The following is a 23,484-nucleotide window of genomic DNA, read 5'->3' on the forward strand; positions in this document are numbered from 1 at the left end:
GGGAGACTTGGACTCGGGCCACCCCTAAATGGTAGAAACAGTCTAGGGCATCAGTAAATGGAAGAATTAGTACAGGGGTGTGAGGAAATGGGATAATTAGTGAGAATTAATAATTGGGAGGTTCGGTGCGCAGTGCCATTGCATTAGAACATTGGTGGGATTGCCAACATATTAGAGAACTGGAGCAGACATGTATAAATTGGGAAATACTGGCAGGGACCAACAAAATGGGGAAATGTTGTAAGCTTCAGTAAATTGGAAATTCAGTTCCGTGCACCTTTGGAATTTGAAATAGAGCATCAGATAATGGGAGAACTGGTGCAGTGTAGCACTAAATGGGAGAGTTGGTGCATTGTAGCACTAAATGGGAGAGATGGTGCAGTGAGCACTAAATGGGAGAGTTGGTGCAGTGTAGCACTAAATGGGAGAGTTGGTGCAGTGTAGCACTAAATGGGAGAGTTGGTGCAGTGTAGCACTAAATGGGAGAGTTGGTGCAGTGAGCACTAAATGGGAGAGTTGGTGCAGTGTAGCACTAAATGGGAGAGTTGGTGCATTGTAGCACTAAATGGGAGAGTTGATGCAGTGTAGCACTAAATGGGAGAACTAGGCAAAGGCTTAACTAAATATGAGAATTTGGAACAGAGCATCAAATAATGGGAGAATTGGTGCAATATGGCACGAAATGGAAGTATTGGGGTAGGAAAATGCTAGATTGAGGAATTAGAGTAGGGCACCCCTAAACTGGGGGAGGGAATCAGTCAATATGATGGTTCGCTTGGGCAACATTGAGTGGAAAACCTGTTCAGGACATCAGCAATGGAAGAACTTATATAGGACTATGAGTGAATGGGAAATTTGGTGAGAACCAATAAATGGGAGATTCGGTCTACAGTGCCATTACATTATAAAATGCGTGGGAGTGCCAAAATATTAGAGAATTGGAACAGAGCATTCCTAAATTGGGGAATAGGCCAGGGAACCAATTAAAAGAAGAAATGTTGCAAACATCAGTAAATTGGAGATTCAGTTCAGTGCACCATTAAATGAAAACAATTCAGCAGGGCACCAGTGCTTGGCAGAAGTGTATCAGGCCACACCTAAATGGAAGGAAATGGTTCAGGGCATCGATAATTGGAGAATTCATGCAGGTGCCATAAAGTGGTAGAACTGGGGCAAGATTGTACTCAAAGGGACAGTTGATACATTTCCCGGATTTGTGCGGGATTGGGAAATGGGAGAATTGGTGCATCAGAGCCCTAGATAGCGCCATAGAGATGTACAGCACAGAAAAAACCCCGACAGTCCAATTTGTCCATGTCTTAATTTAAGAATTCTGGCAGTGCTCCACTAAACTGGAGAATCATTGCAAGGAGTTACTAAATGGAAGAACTGGACAAGAGATTATCGAATATGATAATTTTAACAGGGCATCAGATAATGAAAGAATTGGTGCACTGTAGCACGTAATGAGAGAATTGGTGCATGTCGTACTGTATGGCAGAATTAGAACACCCCTAAACTGGGCGAGGGTATCAGTCAACATTAGGATTGGTTTAGGGCAACACTGAGTAGAGAACTTTTTCTGGACATCACTAAATGTTGGAAATGGTGCATCGCAACACTGAATTGGAGAATTGGTGTGGGGCATCAGTAAATGTAAGACCTGTTGCAGGCTGTTGATAACTTTGACAATTGGAGCAAATGTGAGAACACGGGCAGTGAATCAGTAAATACCACAAATGATACAAAGTATTATTGGTAGAGAGTCAAAATATGCAGCACGAAATGGGAGAATTGGTGCAGTTCACCACTAAAGGGAGGATATGTGCAATTTCGGCAATTTGGAGATTTCATGCAGGGGTCAGCAAAATGAGAGAATTCTGGCAGCAGACCACGAAATTGGTGAATCACTGCAAGGAACTACTAAATGCAAGAAATGTGCAAGGGCTTATCTAAATATGAGAAATTTGAACAGGGCATCAGATAGTTTGAGAATTTGTGCAGTTTAACTTGAAATGGGAGAATTAGTGCAGCGTAGCACTAAATGGGAGAATTAGTACAGAGAAACACTAAATGGAAAAACTGGTGGGCAGTGGAACGAAATTAGAGAACTGAGGCATAGCACTAATAAATGGGAGAATTGGAGTAAGGCATCCCTAAATGGGAGAGTCAGTCTCGGGCATCAATAAATGTATGAATTAGTACGGGGTATAAGGAAACGGGAGAATCGGTGTACAGTACCATTACATTCGAAAATTGATGGGAGTGCCAATATATCGGAGACTTGAGCAGCACGTGTCTAACTTGGGGAATCCTAGTAGGGAATGAATAAAAAGAAGAAATGTAGTAAAGATCAGTAAATTGCAGAGTCAGGTCAGTGCAGCACTGGAATTTGTAACAGGGCATCAGATAATTAGAGAATTGGTACAGTATAGCACTATATGGGAGAATTAGGGCAAGACAATCCTGGATGGGAGCATTCGAGTAGGGCACCGCTAAATTGTGCGAGGGCATCAGTCAATATGAGGAGTTTTGTAGGGCAACACTGGGTGGAAAACTTGTTCAGGACATCTGTAAATGGGGAAAGTGGTGCTTAGCAACACTGAATTGGAGAATTACTGCGGGGTTTCAGTAAATTTGAGACCTGTTGCAGGCTGCTGATAACTTCGAGAACTGGAGCAAATGGGGGAACAGGGGCAGTGAATCAGTAAATAGGAGAAATGCTGCAAAGGATTAGTGATGCAGAGTCAATACAGGCACAACGAAATGGGAGAGTTGGTGCAGTTCACCGCTAAAGGGAGGATATGTGCAAGAGCAGCAATTGGAGATTTGATGCAGGGATCGACAAAATTAGAGTATTCTGGCAACGGACTACTAAATTGGAGAATCATTGCAAGGAACTACTAAATGGAAGAACTGTGCAAGGGCTTATCTAAATTTGAGAATTTGAACAGGGCACCGGATAATGGGAGAATATGTGTAGTTCAGATCTAATGGGAAAACTGGTGCAGTATGTCACTAAATGGCAGAATTGTGGCAGCACAATACTGTTTGGGAGAATGAGAGTAGGGCACCCCTAAATTGGGCGAGGTCTTCAGTCAATCTGAGGACTGGTGTAGGGCATCACATCAGTAATTGGGGGAAATGGTGCTGGACGACACCAAATGGAATCATTGCTGCGGTGCATCAGTAAATGAGAGACCTGGCGCAGGGCGCCATAACACAGAGAAATGCAGCAAATGGGAGAACACGGGAATCAGTAAATCAAAAATGTTGCAAAGGTTTGGTGATGGAGAGTCAATGTGGTGCACCATGAAATGGGTGAGTTGGTGCAGTTCACCAATAAAGGAAGGATATGTGCAGGATCGGTAATTTTGGAGATTTGATGCAGTGATTTCCAAGATTAGAGAATTCTGGCTGCGGACCACTAAGTGGGAAAATTATTGCAGAGAAATAATAAGTGGACAAAATGGTGCACAGTTCAACTAATTTAGGGATTTGAGGCATGGCGCTGTTAAATGGGAGAATGAGAACAGGGCACCTGTAAATAGTAGAATCAGGCTCGGACATCAGTAACTGGAAGAATTCATCCGGTGGTATGAGTAAATGGGAGATTTGGTGGAAATCAATAAATGGGCGATTTAATGCACAATGCCATTTCATCAGAAAATTAGTGGGAGTGCCAATATATTAGGGAATTGGAGCAGAGCGTGTCTAAATTGCAGAATAGCGGTAGAGAATCAGTAAAAAGAAGAAATGGTGCCGGCATCGGTAAATTGGTGATTCAGTCCAGTGCACCACTAAATGGAAAAAATTCAGCAGGGCACCAGTGCGTGAAAGAAGTGTATCAGGGAACAACTAAATGGAAGGAACTGATGCAGGTCATCAATAATTGGAGAATTAATGCAGGTGCCATTAAATTGTAAGTGGGATAAGTGAGGCAGTATAAGTGAGGGAGAGTTAGTGTAGTTCACTGATCTGTGCAGGATTGGTAAATGCGAGAATTGGTGCAAGGAAGCAGAGCCCTAAATACAGCCATAGAGATATGCAGCATGGAAACAGGCCCTTCGGTCCAACTTGTCCATGCCCACATTTAAGAGGTCTGGCAGCACTCCACTAAATTGGAGAATCAATGCAAGGAACTACTGAATGGAAGAATTTGGAAGGGTTTATCTAAATATGAGAATTAGGAGCAGCACATCAGATAATGGGAGAATTGTGCAGGTTAACGCTAAATGGCAGAACTGGTGCAGTGTCAAATTAAATGGGAGAATTGGTGCACTGTAGCACTAAATCGCGGAATTAGTGCAGGACCATACTGGACGGATGAATGAGAGTGGGGCACTCCAAATTGAGTGAGGGCGTCAGTCAATGTGATGATTGGTGTAGGGCATCATTTCGTAGAGAACTTGTTCAGGACATCAGTAATTGGGGGAAATGGTGCTAAGTAACACTCAATCGAAGGATTGGTGCAGAGCATCAGAAAACGAGAGATCTGGTGCAGGGTGCTGATAATTTCGAGATTTGGTGTTTAAAAAAGTATATGTGGGCGAGATTCAGTACAGTCCACCATGACATGTGAGAGGTTCTGCAGTTCAATGCAGCAGGGAGGATACTTTCAGGATCGCTAAGGTTAGAGAATTGATCAAGGGATCGCCAAGATTAGAGAATTCTGGCAGTGGAATACTAAATGGGTGATTTGTTGCAGACAAATACGAAATGGAAGAACTGGTGCACAGTGGAACTAAATTAGAGAAGTCAAGATGGAAACAGTAAATGGAACAATTAGAATAGGGCACCCCTAAATGGTAGAATCGGGCGAGGGCATCAGAAAATGCAAGAATTAAATCTTTGGGGAGAATTATTGAATTATTTTGTGCCAGCACATTCCGAAAAGCTCACTTTGGAGCTGGCGAATGGTCCTCAGGGACACTGACAGGTTGCTTTTGCAAATTTATCTTTAGGACTAAGGGCAGAGTTTTGTAATGTTGAAAAAAGAGTGGGCAATTGGAATCGAAGATCCAGGGCATTTGGAGAACTTTTATATCAGAACAAAGTACAAGTGGACTGGTAATTGTTGCAGAGAAGAGACATAGATCCAGTGGACCTGTGAATTACAGAAGGAAAATAAGTTCTGACTGAAAGCAAAACCACAAGAGAGAAGGTAAATATACTCAGTGGGTATTACATATACTCAAAGGAAAATATCGAAGTGGAGGACAGAATCAAAGAGTGAATTTGCCAAGTTCAATATTGAGCCCAAAAAGCTGCAAAGAGCCCCAGAGAAAAAGAGATGCTGTTCCCCTAACTTGTGTTGGTCTTCACTGGAAAGCTGCTGTGCTCCAGCACCACCTTTATTCACATGTGAATAAGATGGTGTACTGAAAGCAATCTCGCAATATGTGCTTGGTCTCCTGAGTGCACAGAAGACTGTTGTGGGCAGTCAATACAACAAACCAGATTGAAAGGTGTACACCTTGAGGGAGTGTTTGGGAATTTGGACAAAAAACAGAGAGGAGATAAAAAGGTCAGTCCTACACGGGAGAGGTGGTTAACAAATTGGGGGTGATGGAGGAAAGATCCAAAGTGCGTTGATATGATTGGTCCGTTTGGAACGATGAGAAGATATGTATGATGGTGGGAGATCATCTTTGGAAAGATGTGTATGATGTTGGAAGATCATCCTTTGAATGCACTGCTGGTCATATTATAGAGAGGATAAAGACTACGCTCTCGTGGGTTTGACAGAAGTCTTTCTCCGCAAATGCTGTCAGATCGCCAGGATTTTTTCAACACTTTGTTTGTATGTCAGATCTCCAGCAGTTGTGGTACGTTGCTTTAGCATTGATTTGTCTTTTGTTACCCCCGATAACATGAGCTGTCATTTCCTGCACTAGTTTGACGGAACACCTTATCAAATGTTGCCTGGATATCTAAGCAGAGTACAGCCACTGCAATCTCTTCACAGCACTCCTTCCTTTCTTAAAGAACAATAATTCCATTAAAGATGACTCCTTTGCCCAAAACCATGTTGGTTCTGCCAAACAATTTGATATAATCAATCTCTTCTGCAAAGGTGTACTGAATAATAACTTTTAACATTGTCTAGCAACCATTAGTCTGTGTCTTGGTCGTCCAGGTGCTCAAGATGCTCCCCATTTTTTTTATAACACATCGTTCATTAAATAATAGCTCTCAGGGATTTGTAAAGCCATAGAGTCAGAGACATGTATAGCACAGAAATAGATCTTTGATCCAACTGGTCCATGCTGACCATATGCACTAAATTAAACTAATCCCATTTACCAGCACTTGGCACAAATTCCGCGGAACCCTTCTTATTCAGATAATCCTCCAGATGCCTTTCAGATGCTGCAATTGTACCAGTGTCCAATATTTTCTCCGGCAGCTCATTCCAATCACGCTCCACCTTCTGCGTGGAAAAAGTTGCCTCTTGGGTCCTTTTTAAATTTCTCACCTCTCACCATAAATCTACGCCCTCTAGTTTTGGACTCACCCACGCGTGTCTATTTAACCAATCCATGCCCAGCATGATTTTATAAACCTCTACAAGCTCACACCTTAACCTCTGACGCCCCAGGGAAAGTAACCCCAACCTATCCCGACTCTGTGATTTGTTCTGACTCAAAATCTAACTAGGCTGTTTTTGTATAACTCTCTCAATTCAGGAATTAAACTTCCATCAGAAAAGTGAACTAAACAAGTCAGTCTCTGTTTCTTCCTTCATCTGACGATTTGATTTTATTCACATTTGAAGATTGTCATAAAACTCAATTTCCAAGTCATGTTCCTGTTCTTGAACACTACACTGCCACCACACCACCAACCCACACCCCTGTCCCAAACAATCCAGTTCATCTTATAAGCTTGAGATATAGCTACAACAAGTCAGGAAGCATCTCGGGTGTTCTTATTTCTGATGATTCACCCTCATTGAGAACAAAGTTTTTGAATTATCCAGGTCATTTTGCAAAGTTGGAATCAATGGGGGCTCATTGCATTATTCCCAAGGCAAATTCACCGTTTTATAAGTCAATCTTTAATCTAACTCTATGTACTGGAACTGAACTGCATGCTTGCCTCAAATTCACATTTTCTCTTTCACTAAGTCAGTAGTTGCATCATCGGTCAATGTTAGTGACTGACATGCTCCTGATGTGTAAGTTATCGGTTTGGGGAATACAATAAAATCGAGTCCTTTGAAAGTAAAAGATGCAAAGCCTCCATACCTCTGATTTTTTTTTTGATCAATAGTTGAGGAAGAATGTGCCCTGTGTAGCACAACTCATATTTTAATCGCCATTTTCTTTCCAGATACACTCCACTCTGAGAACAATCCCACCACTTCAATTGGTGCCCCACCTAAAGTCCAAAAAAGAGGTTTAGAGTGTCTAACATTCTTTCAATGAAGGTGAGAAATTGCACACAAAACTCAGCCATTCGGGCCTTCAAATTTGCTCTGTCATTCAATAAGATAATAACTGACCTGATTTGAACATGAATTCTAAGTTCTAGAATATCCTTGATAATTTTCATCCCAGTGATAATCAGAATTCCAGCTACTTACAGGTTAAAAAATATATAAGATTTCTATATTCCACTAGCTTTTGAGGCACGGAATTTCCAAGTCTTGCATACCTCCCAGAGAAATCAGTTCTAATAATCCTTGTCTCAATGAACGACACGTTATTTTTCAACTCTGGTTCTGGTGTTCGGATTAGGGTATGTTAGGGGACTCAGTTATTTTTCACAAAAACAGATTGATTGTTGATAATGACTCTAGTGTAAAAAGAGACACTGAGTCTTGTGTTGACTCTACAAAGGTTCAAAATGCATAAATTCAAATTTCTTAAGGTCTCATGGCCGAAATGACTTTCGAGGGACTTATTCATATTGTCCACAATCTTTCAGAGCTTTCCTTTCTTAAGGAGAAACCTTGTGGAAAAATAAATGTTGTGTTTTGGAGTTTAATAGTACAGCTGTGTAATATAAAAGTCATTCATTTCAATGGAAAGAACAACATTTTAATGGTCTCCCTGGCAAAAAGCTAATATGAATTAGACTAATGTATTAAAACATCATGATTCTGGCAAGCAATACGATTTATTTCACTAACTTTGGTGAGGCATAGAAACCATGTCGAAAAGTTCTTTTGTATAGTATGTCCAACTGTCTCTTAAGAAATGCCTTTACATGGTTCACCAGATACATTTAATCATTGGAGAAATAGAAGAGTAAGTTTCGAAAGTTACAAGTCAGGCTGACATGGCGCTATTGTGCAATCCCTCATGCTGGGCTAGTTGGCCTGGCTTCCAAGTCCCACATTCTACTCAGCCCTCTCCTTGCACAAGCTGATTTAAAAGGAAGAAATGTTATACTTTGTACCTACCCCATGGAATAACTTACTCTCTGCATCAAGTTAAAGTTAAGCCAAAATAATTTGGTCTCTCGTGTTCCTCTCAGACGTCAGTGCCTCTGAAAGCTGGGAGTCATTGTCCATGATTCTCTGTGGATCACTGAGCTCACTTTAATTGCTGCACAATAACTTGTTTGTTAGAAATAGTGTGTTTAATGAGATCTGCTCACCCACTCACTGGAGGATTGCCTACTGTATAAATCAAGTGCCTTTCAATGCTTTGCCTCATTTTGACTGCTTCCACTTTCACCTGAAAATGGGATCACAGGACCTTCCGATGAAAATTCTCTTTCCAATTCTTGCAATCCTTGGAATTCCTGGTAAGTGGTCAAAAAGGTTCTGTAATTTTTTTTTTAATTGCTGGTTCTGTGTTGAATGTTGTCTCTGTAATTTACAGCTGTACCCCACGAATTCATCTCCTGCATATTGCTGCCTTTGCCTGCTCTTCATTACCATCAGTTTCAACTTGAGTGCGGTTTGTCCGAACCTAACCCTCTGGTTTGGAAACACCTGTGCTTAACCTGAATACAAGGGGTTACATTGAAACGGAATAGCGTTAGCGAAAGTGAACTGCATGGGGAGAGTGACAGAAATGACTGTAAGCTTACAATGGCAGACATTTAAGTGAATAATTCATGACTCTCCTCCAAAAAGAAAATCCATCCCAGTAAGAAGGAAAGATTCTACAAGTGGGAAAAACCAACCGTGGCTAACCAAGGAAGTTCAGGAGCATATTGAGTTGAAAGATAAAGGACACAGAGGCTCAGAAATCAGTGACAGGCCTGAAGGCCTGGATACATTCAGAACTCAGCAAAGGAGGACAGAAAAGAGAGAGAAAGTAAACTGATAGCCAAGCAATAAGGAAGTTAAAAACTGACTGTAAGAGCTTCATTAAATATGTAAAAAGGACAACAGTGAGCAGCAAAGGAGGACTGAAAAGAGAGAGAAAATAAACTGAGAGCGAGCAGTAAGGAAAACATAACCTGACTGTAAGAGCTTCTTTAATTATGTTAAAAGGAAGAGAGTGATGAGAGTGAAAATGAACTGTGGAGATAATCACAAGATACAAGGAAATGGGAGAGAACTTATGCAGATATTTTGCATCACTACTTACAATCGATGATACTTCAAATATGTCATAACTTCTAAAGAATATAGTGCAGAAACTGAGGCCCTTCTCTATCACGAAGGACGGAGTATTAGACAGCCTAATGATGTTGAAGGCAAGTAAGTTCCCTTGCCCTGATGGCTTGCAGCTCGAATGAAAAAGAGGTACCTACGGAAATAGTGGATGCATTCAATTAGATTTCCTACAGCATAGAAACAGGCCCTATGGCCAAACAAGTCCACACTGACTCTCCAAAGAGTAATCCACCCAGACACAATCCCAAAACTTTACCCTTGACTGATGCACATAGCACTATGTGCTCGGCCAATTTACCTGATCGGCAGATTAAAGAGGAAACCCATGCAGACACAGGGAGAACTACCAATCGTCAGACAGGAAGTCGCACTGAAGTCGGAATTGAACCCAGGTCCCTGATACTGTGAGGTTGTAGTGCTCTCCATTGAGTGACTATACCACATGGGTTGCAAGCTCCCAAAATCCTTGGAATTGGAGTAGTGTCAGAGTTAATGGTTTCTGTGCCAGCTGTATTCAAAACGGCGAGGGGTGGGGAGAGGTGTGAACAAAGAGTAACTATATCTGTTGTTGAAAATGTATTGGAATCAATTACTAAATATGGGACAGCAGAATATTTAAAAAATCCAATCTCAACAGCAGACAGGACAGCTTCATGAAAGTTAATTCTTTTTGACAAATTGAATTGAATGTTTTGAGGAAGACTCAACCAGAATAGATAGAGGGGCAACTGTAAATGTTTTATGTTGAACTTTGAGAAGCCCCTCAACAAGGTATCTACAGAAGATTAAGCCATTAAATAAGACACCCCGTGCTATTGGAGGTAGTGCATTGTTATGGATAGAGAATTGGCCGCAGGTTGAGAAGCAATGATTGAGCATAAGGGTTTTTATTCAGGTTGGTGGTCTATGACCAGTGGGTTTCCACTGGGATCAGTGTTGGCATTACAACTGCTTACTCTATATATTAATAAATTGGAGGAAGGAAGTGAAAATGTACCATTGCCAAATTTGCAGATGACACCAAACGTAACTGGAAAGATAGATTATGAGAGGAACACCAGTGGTTTCCAGAGAGATATTGATGGGTTTGCAGGCAACAAGTTGGCAAATGGAGTAAAACATGTGATCATGTGAAGATATCCATTCTATAAAGTAGAACAAGAGACAGAGGTTTATTTCAATTAAGAAAAAAAGATTCACAGAAAGCTGGAAAGCAAAGGTACACTTGGCCATCAAATGTACAAAGGTAGCACACAGCTGCAGCCAGTAATCAGGAAGGCTAATGGAATGTTGGCCTTTATTTCACGAGTTCATTTGATTTGATTTGATTTATTGTCGTCACACGTACCTGAGTACAGTAAAATGTTTTGTTTTGTTAGAAGTGCGGACACATCAAAGCAAAGAAGATCACATTGTCTACGGGTGTTCAGATGATCTGAAGCATACAGGTTACAACTGCACAAGAGGTGTGCAAAACAAGATCAACATTAGCAAGGTCATAATTTGGACATTCCGGTGTTGGGTTAGAGTGTACAATGATAAATATCACGCAACACCAGGTTATAGTAGGCAACCACCTGGTGAAGGAGCAGCGCTCTGAAAGCATGTGCTTCCATTTAAACCTGTTGGAGTATAACCTGGTGTTGTTTGATTTTTAGCATTAGCAAGTTCAACATTTTTTAAAGTTAGAGACATCATTCAGTGCTCTAATGTTCAGAAACTCTTCTTGTTGAAACGTGCGTTCAAGTTGGAGTGTAAGAGTTGGGAAGTCTTTCTGCTATTGCACACGGTATTGGTGAGACCAGATCAGGGTTTGTGTGAGCAGTTTTGATTCTGTTATTGAAAGAAAGATAACATTTCATAAAAATCAGATCAAAGAGGAATTTTTATGTCGATCACATATATGGAGGGAATGTATAATGAGTAAAGACTAAACATTTTGGGAGTCCAGTTTTTGAAGAATAAGAGGTACTCTCGTTTAGACATATCAGATTCTTCAGGGGCTTGACAGGGTAAATGCTGAGAGGATGTCTCCCCTGATGGCAGAGTGCTTTGACTGTTTCTGCTTCCACCTGAAAATGGCATCAAAAGTACTTTCTGACACAAATTCTCAATCACATCCTTGTGATCCTTCAAATTCCTGTTACGTGGTTAAAAGCTGTTGTGACATTCATCTTGCCTGCTCGAGTTTGCGATATCTGAAAGGGCATCGTCTCAGAATAAAGCAATATCACTTCTAGACCGTGATGAGGAGGAACGCTTTCTCTCCAGTGTTTGTGAGTGTTTGGAACTCCTGGTCACTGAGAGAGCTATGAAGGGAGATTCTTTATGTATATTTAATGGTGAAGTCGACTGAGTTTTAATGACAGTTGCAGACATTTCAAAAAGACAACTTTTTGACAGACATTAACCAGGGAAAAGGAAAGTGGGAACATATGGATTTGAAGTAGGAATAGACAAATTGGTCGTTTGAACACCTTCCGACTTTCGGAGGATATTGGCTGATCTAAATGAGCTCCACCATCCCGTCTGCACTGCATGGGTGTCCACTAACTGATGTAGCCAAAATTTATCTAACTCGTTCACATCGACCTAGCCCTCACGACCTTCAGAGGAAGAGGATTCCACATCATAACCAGTCTCTGAGAGAATACAAACCTCCTTATCTCTGGTTTAAAAGAGAAACTGCTCATCCTTAAACCGTGTCCCCTCGTTTAAATCATTCTTCTCAAAGGGAAACGAGCTCCTGGTATTCTAATTATTCCCTTCCCCTCAATATCTTAGATGTTTCAATGAGCTCACCTCTTATCTTGTGGATTCTAATTAATTTAGGCGTAAACTTCCTTCACAGTACCAGACTTTAATCCCTGGAGTGTGGCAAATGAATATTCTCTGAGCTGCTTCTGAAGCAATAGTACTTGTTTTCCTGAAATGGGGAAATCAAGTGATGCAAAGTAAGAACTACTTGCATACTAATTCTCAAGTCTTCTTTCAATTACTCTAACCCTATTCCTAACCCTAACCCAATTACTTCCTTGACAGAGAACATGGATTACAAATGAGATGTCACGATTTTTCGTTGTTGCACAAATATATAATTACACACACATCGCCCCACAGTCTTGCGACTCCCACCGTCTGGAATCCCTGACAGTGTGCCTCCTGCTGGGCGTTTTTATACATCTAATGATTGGATTTTCTTTGCAGCGAACATGATGACAGTGCTGATTCTTTCCCAAGGGAAGTGCGGCCTTTCCGAAGGGGTCACCCGTTACATGACTGCGATGGCAATGGGAGATCTGATGATCCTTGTCTTCAACGTGATCGTGAGCCAGATCATCAGGAATAATTTCCCGGGCTCGCTGCTGAAATACACTACTGTGTGCCGGCTCAATGCCTTCCTGCAAGGGCTGAGTATCCAACTCTCCATCTGGTTCACCATCGCCTTCACCTTTGATCGCTTTGTAGCAATTTGCTGCAACAAATTGAAGGCGAGATATTGCACTGAAAGAGCAGCCAATGTTGTCATATCCATTGTGAGCGCTCTTAACATCATGGTCAACATTCCCTTGCCTTTTCGCTATGAACCTGCTTTCATTCTGAACAATGTACAGTGGGGCTGCCGCACCGTCACCGGTTACCTCACTTCACCGGCTTGGGCAATTCACCGGTGGCTCACCAACATCTCAACCATGTTTCTTCCTATTCCCCTGCTGTTGCTGTTGAACTCTCTCACAGCCCACCACATCCTAGTGGCCAGCAGAGCTCGCCGGGCCCTGAAGAGCAGCAGAGGTGGTGCTGGGGAGATGGGCAGAGACCCTGAGCTGAAGAGCAGGAGGACCTCCATCGTTCTGCTCTTCACTATCTCCGGCTGCTTCGTGGTGCTGTCGGCACCCATCACTGTCATCCACATCTGTGTCGGTGTTACTCAGCTTGTGGCTTTCCAAGGTTCAAGCTCACTATATGTGGCAATCAGGGTCGCGTTCCTGCTGATGTGCACCAGCTCCTGCACAAACACCTGTATTTATGCACTGACCCAGAGGAGATTCAGAGAGGAGATGAAAAAATTGTTGAAATCTCCCTCCTCGCTGCTCTGTAAAGCACGTTACTAATTTACATTGACATGGGGAGGTGCTGATGTAATGATAACCTCACTGGGCCCGTAATCCAGAAACCAAAGCAAAAATCCTGGATGCACAGTTTGAAATCGCACCATTTGAGAAATTTCAATTCAATAAAAAGCTATCTTTACAATCTGGTCATTAGTGATTGTCAAGCCTGGAAGTTAATTGTCATCTCAGAACGAAGGGATGGAATTCTGGTACTTTTACCTGGTCTGCCTCCCTGTGGAATCAGGTCTATGGTCATCTGGGTTATTCATCGCTGCCCTCTCGGCAATAGATGCCAACCTCACTGGTTATAACAGTGTCTCAAATGAACAAAACCCATTTCTACCCCCATAAATATTTTGTAATTCTCAATGCAACTCAAATGATCCTGAAACCCTGGGCGAAGCCCCATCTATTTCGGAGTTGCAGAATAACACATGTGCAGGCATGGCAATCAACATTATGGAAACAGACCCTTCAGTCCAATGTGTCCATGCTAACTTGATATCCTAATCTAATCTAGTCCCATTTGCCTGCACTTGGCCCATATCCCTCTGAACCCTTCCTATTCATAGACATATCCAGATGCCTTTTAAATGTTGTAATTATATCAGTCTCCACCACTTCCTTTGGCAGCTCATTCCATACACGTACCACCCTCTGTGTGTAAAAGTTGCCCCTTTCGTCCCTTTTATATCTTTCACCTCTCACCCTAAACCCATGACCTCTAGTTCTGGACTCCCAGACCCCAGGGAAAAGACCTTGTCTATTCTCCCTATTCGTGCCCCTCGTGATTTTATAAACCTCTATCAGGTCAACCCTCAGCCTCCAACGCTCCAGCAAAAACAGCCCCAGCCTGTTCAGCCTCTCCCTTTAGCTCAAATCCACCAATCCTGGCAACATCCTTGTAAATCTTTTCTGAACATGTGACTAGTTGGGTTCAACTATCTGCAAATGTTGGGGCTTACAGTAAATTTAAACCAGACGTTAGCAATACTGCAATTGTCGTGTTTAATGTGGTTTTGGCAGTCACATTGACAGGTTGGGGGAAATACATTGTGTCGAAGAGATAAACTGGGATAATACCAGATACAAATCTGTATAACTGTGAAGCAGAAATGTAAACATTGGATTTATTTATTTCGATATAATCCATCTACCAGGCCCAATTTCAAGGAATGATCGCTAGCATTTTCAAAGATCCATCCCACCCTGGCAATGTTTTTCCACAACCTCTAACATTGGGGAGAAGATACAGAAGCCTGAACACACGAAAAAGATGGTTTCTTAACTTTTTCTACCCTACTGTTGTTAGAATACTGAATGGACTCAGAAACTCTTAACATTCGCCTGTGTTTTTGTTTTTGCCGCTGTTTACCTATTATTTACTTATCTACGCTAATTAACTGTGTGATCTGTCTATATTGGTGTCAACACAAAGCTTTTCACTGTGCCTCGGTACATGTGACAATAAATTCAATTCAATTCTGAATGAAAGAGACTCAATTGATAGAGGCGGTTAGAATGTTGAAAGGTTGGCTCAGAGTGCGCAGGAACAATCATTTACAGGTCTACATGTAGTGGACATCAACTTACCGATGAGTGCAAGGACATCCTGGCTGAAAACGGGGGAACTTGTTAACGCTTGGCTAACCGACACTGTCAAATGTATTGTCAGAGTTGGTGCTGACACAGCAACCAATATCGAAGTATGGATCAAGACTAACACCAGAGGAATTCTTGACCAGTGACAGTGAAGGAATGGTTAATATTTCCAATGCAGGATGGTGGATGCTATGAATGGGACTTGGCAGTGGTGTTGTTTCTTGTACCTACTGTCCTTGCCCTTTGAAATCGGAGAGGCTGGCACTTTGGAGGATGCTGTTCTCGGAGAACTTCTTCAGTTGTTGCAGTGTGTCTTGAAGATAATACAAGTTTGTGGGTGTGGGCATTGGAGGTGGAGTTAATTAATTTTAATGGTTTTAGATGGCACGTCAATGTTTGCCACTTATCAGCCAAGCCTGAATCTTGTCCCTATCTTCTTACACGTGGAGTGACAGATGGATTTTAAGTTAGAGAGATGTGAGGTAATGAATTTTTGTAAGTCAGACCAGAGCATGACTGAGACAGTTAATTTAGGCCTCCTGGGGTTTAGTCTTGCACAGAGAGACTTCGGGTTGCAGGTATGTAATTTCTCCAAAGTAGTTTCACGGGTAGACAACGTTGTGAAGAAGACATTAAGCGTGCTTGCCTTCATTGGTCAGAGCATTGAGTATTGGCGTTTGGATGTCATATTGAGACTGTACTGGATATTTGTAATGCCACATTTGGAGACTACAAAAAAGTCTTCTCACCCTTCCATAAGTAGTATGTCATTAAACTGAAAATGGTACAGAAAAGATTTACAAAAACGTTACTTAGATTGGATGGTTAGAGTTATAAGGAGATGCTGAATAGGCATGGAAGTTTTTTTTTCCCTCAAGCATATAGAGATTTATAAAATCATGAGGGGCGCAGTCAGGTGAATAGCCAAGTTCTTCTTCCCAGGATATGGGAGTCCACATTTAGAGGTCGCAGGTTTAAGATAAGAGGGGAAAGATTTAAAAGGGATCTGAGGGTGGTGTGCAGAGATTAGAAGCTGTTCAAGGAAGTGGTAGAGGTGAGTACAATTACAGCCATTTGGAAGATGTTTGGACAGGTACGTGAATGTGAAATGCTTAGAGGGACATGGGACAAATGCGTGACAATGGGACGAGTTCAGTTTATGAAATTTGGTCAGTACGGAGGTGTTGGCCCAAAGATTCTGTTTTGTGCTGTACAACTCTATGTCTGCTTCAGATTCTGTACAGTTGTGAAAGGCAGTGAACATTGCTCAGTTGGCAAGGAACATCCCCAGTTTTCACCGCATGGTGGTGAGAGGGTCGTGTTAGTTGTCGGATAATGATGAATCAATATTTTGTCCAATCGATTGCACAGAATTCTGAAGTTAGAGATTTGACTCTGTCCTGATTGCTGACTGAAACTTCTGGTCTACTGCACATTAAAACTAACTATGATGTTCTAATTCTTGGTGTGATTGAGAAGCATGGTCATAAACTGCAGGAGGATATCAGCAGGGCCAATGAGATGGGCAGAGCTGGTCGTGGAAACCTACCCAGAAAAGTGTTCTTGGTGGGACAAGGGTGACAAGGGAAGTTTTTTTCCAGCTGCAGTATTGAATCATGCAGCAATACGAATTATCAATCTTATAATGGATGATCCTTTGGGAAATAGTGATCATAATACAGTGGGTAGGCCAGACCTACTCAAAACATTTCACCACAGTAGCTCAGACGCAAACTTTGTTAGTTGTTTTAAATAGCTGTAACACAGATATTCCAGAAGGGATAAAGCTGGTCAAGCCACTTGGTTTTAAACAAAACAGAACTGATTTACAAGATTACCGAATGAAACACAAAGAAAAGAGAACAGAATACAGAATAACTTAACTTCCCTGAAAACCCAACAGATTATCCTAACTTAGTGAACTTGATCCAAATACTTGCAACAATCCCCATAAGCCCTCCTTGACACTAACGGTAAAATAAAATACAGGGTCTTACAGGAGAGATGTCATAGAGAGAGGAGGATCAGCCTGGACTCTCTTCCTGGATTAGTGGTGCTGGAAGAGCACAGCAGTTCAGGCAGCATCCAAGGAGCAGCGAAATCGACGTTTCGGGTCCGACTGTTTTCACTTAATAGCTTGACCAATGAAAAGCTGAGCTGGGAGAACTGGCCACTCCCCTTTCATTGTAAAAGAATTATTTTAAAACTTTTGCCTGAGGCTTTAGCTGTTTGCTATAATCAAATTGGCCCTAAATCCCTTCAACACCAGACGTTTCGGCACCTGTGCTTCTACAACTTCTCTGAAAAATAAATCCAAGGACAACAAAACCCTGTCAAAGGAGCAGCATCGTTCCAGATTCAATTTAAGCTTGAGAGAGACGAACGAGTTCTAAACTCGTTAGGCTTGAATTTAAACAAAGCCAAGTACCTGACGTAAGAAGGAGACTGAATGAAGTTGATTTTGGAGTTACCCTGAAGGCAATGAAACAAGTAAACCTTGGAAAATATTTAAATAAATAAGTCATAACACAGCAACATGGAAATAAGAGTTGGAAGTGACTGTCCTTGACATCAAGGAGACATTTGACCAAGTCTGATATCAAGGAACCTGAGCTAAATTTGACTAAGTTGGTCTCAGAGGGGAAGTCCTCTGCTGTTGGAGTCCTATCTGGCAAGTAGGAAAATGATTGCAATTGTAGGAGGTCAGTCATTTCAGCTTTCCTCTGCAGGAGTTCCTCAGGATAGGCCCAACCCCCCCTCTACCTACTTCATCAACGACCTTCCCTCAATCAATAGATCAGAAGCCATTGAGTCATAGAGTCAGAGATTCATACAGCATGGAACAGACCAGTCCATGCCCACCATGACCCCAAACTAAACTAATCCTACTTCCCTACACTTGGCTGTTATTTCTTGTGCATGTACTTATCTAAATGTCTTTCAACTGTACTTTTATCCACCACTTCCTTGGAAAGTTCATTCCACACATGAGCCACTCTCTGTGGAAAAAAAGGCCCTCGTGTCTTTTATAAATTATTTCCCCTCAGATTAAGAATATGTCTCCTAGCCTTGAAATTGCCCTCGGGAAAAGACACATGCCACTCTCCTTATCTATACCCCTCGTGATTTTATAGAATTCTATGAGGTCGCTTCTCAACATCCTGTGCTACAGTGAAAATGTTCTAGCCTGTTCAGCATCTCCCCATAACGCTCCCCTCCCATTCCTGGAAACATCCTGGTAAATCTCTTCTGGACCCCTCCAGCTTAATGATATCCCTCCTGTAACTAGGCGTCGAGAGCTGGACACAGTACTCCAAAATGGCATCTCGCCAATATTCTGCTCAAGCTCATCATGAGGTCCCAATTCCTCTACTCAAAGATCTGAGCAATGAAGGCAAGTTTACTAAAGGCCTTGTATGTGTGATGCAAACTTTGAAGAATTATGTACCCAAATCCCTCATTCTCTCTTTTCTGCAACATGAGCCAACACCCTACTTTTAATTGTATAAGTGATATCCTTACTTGTTTTATCAAAATCCAATACTTCACATTTATCCAAATTAAACTCCATCTTCAGCCCATTGATCTAATTGATCAAGGTCTCTTTGTAAGCTCAGATGACCTTCCTCACTGTCAATTATACCATTAAATTGGATGTCATACAAAAGCTTTTGAACCATGTTTTTTACATCTCCATCTACATTTTTTATTATAAATGGAAATCTTTATAAATGACAAACAAAAGTGGACTCTGTACCGTACCCTATCAGAGTGCTCAATATTCAGTACCATTCATGACTCTTTAGTTACTGAAGCAGCACATGTTGAAATGCAATAAGATATAGACGATTCCCAGGCTTGGGATGACAACTAGCAAGTAATCGTTGTGGAGAAAGTGAGGACTGCAGATGCTGGAGACCAGAGTTGAAAAGTGTGGTGCTGGAAAAGCACAGCAGGTCAGGCAGCATCCGAGGAGCAGGAGAATCGATGAAAAAGGGCTTATGCCCAAAACGTCGATTCTCCTGCTCCTCGGATGCTGCCTGCCCTGCTGCGGTTCTCCAGCACCACACTTTTCAAGTAATCGTTGTGCCAGACAAATGCCAAGCAATGATCGTCTCCAGTAAGCAAGTATCTTGCCAATCCCTTTGACATTCAATAGCATTACCATCACTACAATCCCACGATCAATATCCTAGGGATTGCCATTGACCAGAAATTCAGCTGGACTCACCATATACACACCTAAACTGGTTTCAAGAGAGTGTCAGAGGCTAGTAATCATGTGGGGAACAACTCACCTCCTGAATCCTCAAAGCCTGCTTACCATATACAAAGCAGAAGTCTGGGGTATGACAAAATTCTGCCCACTTGCCTGAGAGAGTGAGTATAGCTCCAGCAACACTCAGGAAGTTCAACACTCACCCAGAACAAAGCAGCTCTCTTGACTGGCATCACATTCGCAAGTATCCACTCTCTCTGCCACTGACACTCAGTAGCAACAGTGCATGCAACCTCTAAGATGCACTGCAGGAATTCGCCAAAGATCCTTAGATAGCATCATCCAAATACACAAACTCTTCCCTCTGGAAGGACAAGAACAGCAGCTACATGGGAACACCACCCCTTGAAAATTCACTTTCAAGCCACTCACCATATTAACTGGAAAATATATCGCCATTCCTTCAGTGTTGATGGTCAAATACTTGGAACTCCCTCCTTAAAAGCTTTGTGAGTGTCTCTCTACCCCAGGGACTGCAATGGTTTGAGCAGGCAGTTTACCACCACCAACTCCAGGGCAGTTATGGATTGACAAGAAATGCTGGGCTAGTTATGCCCACCCTCATACCAGGAACAAATGCACAACAAAATTCACCTGAAGAGGATAGAACATTTAATCTGACAATCAGAACCTCAGACATCCTGCCCTGCCGTACTGCAGTTCCACCTTTGACTATTAGGTTGAAATCTAAGTGGGGGACTTGATCCTACGACTGTGTGACTCAGAGGTGACAGAATGGGATCAGCTATCGCTGTGTTTTATTTTCAGCAATTTTCTGAGAGCAAGGGGGAGATTCAGAGTGAGAAATCAAATCATTTTATCCAGCATCACTCTGAGAGCTAAAAGCCCTGGTCGTGGTCAGAATTTGATGATTATTTCGTGTTGAATGTGTCTGATGCTGACATACTGATTGGGAAAAGTTTTAACCGAAAGAGCGGTGGATGCTGCTATAACAGCAAGTGTCCAAAGGACAGATATCTGGAAAGGAGAGACTTGTCTGCAGCAATGAGAGATTGAACCTGTTGATGTTTGGACGAGCTGTGTCATACGCAATGTGCTCAAATGGTCCCGCCTCTGCGCTGCAATTTCGACAAATCTGCGAATTTGTACCGGGAAGTATTAAATTTAATAATCCTGGATCCATATAGCCACTAAGCGTGTCTTATGTCGGTGTGTGGAAGGAACAACTGAAAATGATTCATTTGGAATCTTGCAACTTGAATGGTGTTCAGTTGGCTGGATACCAGCAGTGTCAGTGCAATTCCCACAACCATGAAAGATTGCCATGAAAGACTTCTACTCCTCAATCTCTTCCCTCGCCTGAGGCGCAGTGACCCTCAATTCAAACTCACAACCAGTAGTATCTCTGTCTGTACTGAGAGAGGGGCAATACTGTTGACATCACCATGATTTGAACGGTCCATTTTATCGTGCACTTATTTTGATGGTCGTGAGCTGAAACTCTTTGACAAGATGCAGTAATTTATGTATCACCAAGCAAAAACTTCAATCATTTTTATTGGAAAGAAATTAAAAACACCAAAGTTCTTAGCAAAAGTGGTGCAGCAGGAAGATGTGGTGGGGGGGGGGGGTAAATGTGACAGGCAGGGTTGTTTTACTGCCTGTGTCCCAGGAATTCCAGGTTCAAGACCCACTCTGGCACCTGATGGCTGAGGATGGTGAGCCCTGAGGGTATTCAGACAGGTGGAATGTCAGTGTGTACACCCTTACAATAAGTGCCACCAGCACTCAGTCAGAATAGGAGCTTTTCCCTTGTGAGCTGGAACCTCATTTATCGCTGTCCATTGCTCCAGCAAACAAAACGCCTGGGAAAGGGCTACACAAGTCAAAACCAGAAAGCGCTGGAGATTCTCAGAACTCTTCTGACCCAAGGCCCACCAGACTGGAAACATTGACTCTGTTTTTCCCTCTCTCTCTCTCTCTCTCACATCTCTCAGGATGCTGAGCTTCTCCTGCACTTTCTGCTTCTGCCTCAGATCTCCAGCATCCATATTTGCGATTCCCATAAACAAGTTTGTGTTCTCATAGTTACTGGGACCCACAGCCACATGACATGACATGAATTCCAGTTTGAAGAAACAATGTCCTGCCAGTCAAGCCAATTGCAGCTTTGCATCCTCGATAGAACTGCTTGGCACAGGGCAAGTGAGCTGTGACATTAACTTGCCAGATGGTCAGCCCGGGGAGCATTAGAACTCGGAGCAGGGAGTAGACCATTCAGCCCCTCGGGTCTCCTCCACCCATTTGATACCACTGCAGCTGATCTCATCTCGACCTCAACTCCACTTTCCTGCAAGCTGCCCATAACGTTTCAACCAGTGGGTGGCACGGTGGCACAGTGGTTAGCACTGCTGCCTCACAGCGCCAGAGACCCGGGTTCAATTCCCGACTCAGGCGACTGACTGTGTGGAGTTTGCACATTCTCCCCGTGTCTGCGTGGGTTTCCTCCCACAGTCCAAAGATGTGCAGGTCAGGGTGAATTGGTCATGCTAAATTGCCCGTAGTGTTAGGTAATGGGTAGATGTAGATGTAGGGGTATGGGTGGGTTACGCTTCGGCAGGGCGGTGTGGACTTGTTGGGCCGAAGGGCCTGTTTCCACACTGTAAGTAATCTAAACTAAAAATTGCTAATTAAAAACCTGTTTATCTCCTCCTTAAATTGCCGCAGTGTCCCAGCATCCACTACACTCTTGGGTAGTGAACTCCACGGATTCGAGGCTCTCCCCCTCTGAGGGAAGTCATTTCTCCTCACCCCAGTTTTACATCTGTTACTCCCTTACTCTAAAATGATGACCTCCTTCTACATTGCCCAACATGAGGAAACATCTCCTGTCTACATTGTCCATCCCCTCCCGCATCTGATATTCCTCGAGTAGATCTCCACTAGTTCTTCTAAACTCAAGCAAGTATGGACCTAATCTCTCTTCATAAGGTAAACCCCTCATCTCTGGAGTCAATGCAGTGGGCCTCCTCTGAACCACCTCCAACACAACTCCATCCCTACTCAAGTAACACGCTCAAAAGTGTACACAATACTCCAAGGGCAGTCTCGCTAATGCCTTGTAGCTGCTGTTATTCCTTCAGCAGTAACTGCCAAAATTACATTCGCTTCCCCTATTCCTGGAAGGAGAGATGCTCCGAACAGGCACTGTCTGTGCCCCGTTGAGCTACAGTTTCAAGTGGAACAGATTCAGTGCCTCCTTAGTCACGGTCTGTGGAAAAGGCAGGAAGAAAGGGTAGATCTTCTCTCTGAACTGGCCCGTTGCGGTGCAGAGGTGTGTCATGTCATCGCCATTATAAAAGGACACCTGCCCTCTCTGGTGGTCCACGCAGACTCCCACCCTCCTCAGATTTGCGTCGAAACTGCACGTGTGCTCGGGACCGTAGACACTTCCATTCCACTTTCTCAAGGTCCAGAAGCCCTGCGAGGGTGTCAGCGGGACTGCATCGTGCCTGTTCACAGACTCCTTCACCACGCCAATGATCCACTCGTCCATTCTCTCCACGTTGACCTCCCAGTAGTGCTTGCCTGAAGTGAAGCCTTCCCGCGTGACCACACAGCCGTAATTACTGAACTGCTTCTGACTGTGTGGCACTGCGGGGTAGGTCCTGGGGCCGTATGGCCTGTCTTTCAGCTTGAAGCGGCCCTTCACTGTCGTCTGGTCCTTGGAGAGGACAAGGTCCGAGCTCGCTGACTCTGGGTCCAGTGACAAATGGGCAGGAACTGCAATTGAGAGAGAAACAGATTACCTTCAAGGTGCGATCAAAGCATGAACGGACTAGATACATCTCAAGAGTTCATCCGAAGCTGCGAGTCGGCAAAAGGGTTAACAGGAATGTCAGAGCCATTTTAGATGTTTTTATAGACCTTATCTTCTAACGTTCTGTATT

At 42.9% G+C, this 23,484-nt stretch overlaps 1 protein-coding gene across 1 annotated transcript in view; it reads right to left on the reverse strand.

Moving 5' to 3' along the window:
* Window positions 1-21,170: 21,170 nt before the first annotated feature.
* The window catches only part of LOC140454974 (zinc-binding protein A33-like), a 33,096-nt gene continuing 30,782 nt past the window's right edge, over window positions 21,171-23,484 (reverse strand). Inside the window, exon 6 of the mRNA XM_072549649.1 lies at window positions 21,171-23,317. Within this exon, the coding sequence (XP_072405750.1) occupies window positions 22,761-23,317 (557 nt within the window). The 3' untranslated portion in view covers window positions 21,171-22,760. The remainder of the gene's footprint in view (window positions 23,318-23,484) is intronic.

This window comes from Chiloscyllium punctatum, chromosome 30 (genome assembly GCF_047496795.1).
Source record: "Chiloscyllium punctatum isolate Juve2018m chromosome 30, sChiPun1.3, whole genome shotgun sequence".
NCBI lineage: Eukaryota > Metazoa > Chordata > Chondrichthyes > Orectolobiformes > Hemiscylliidae > Chiloscyllium > Chiloscyllium punctatum.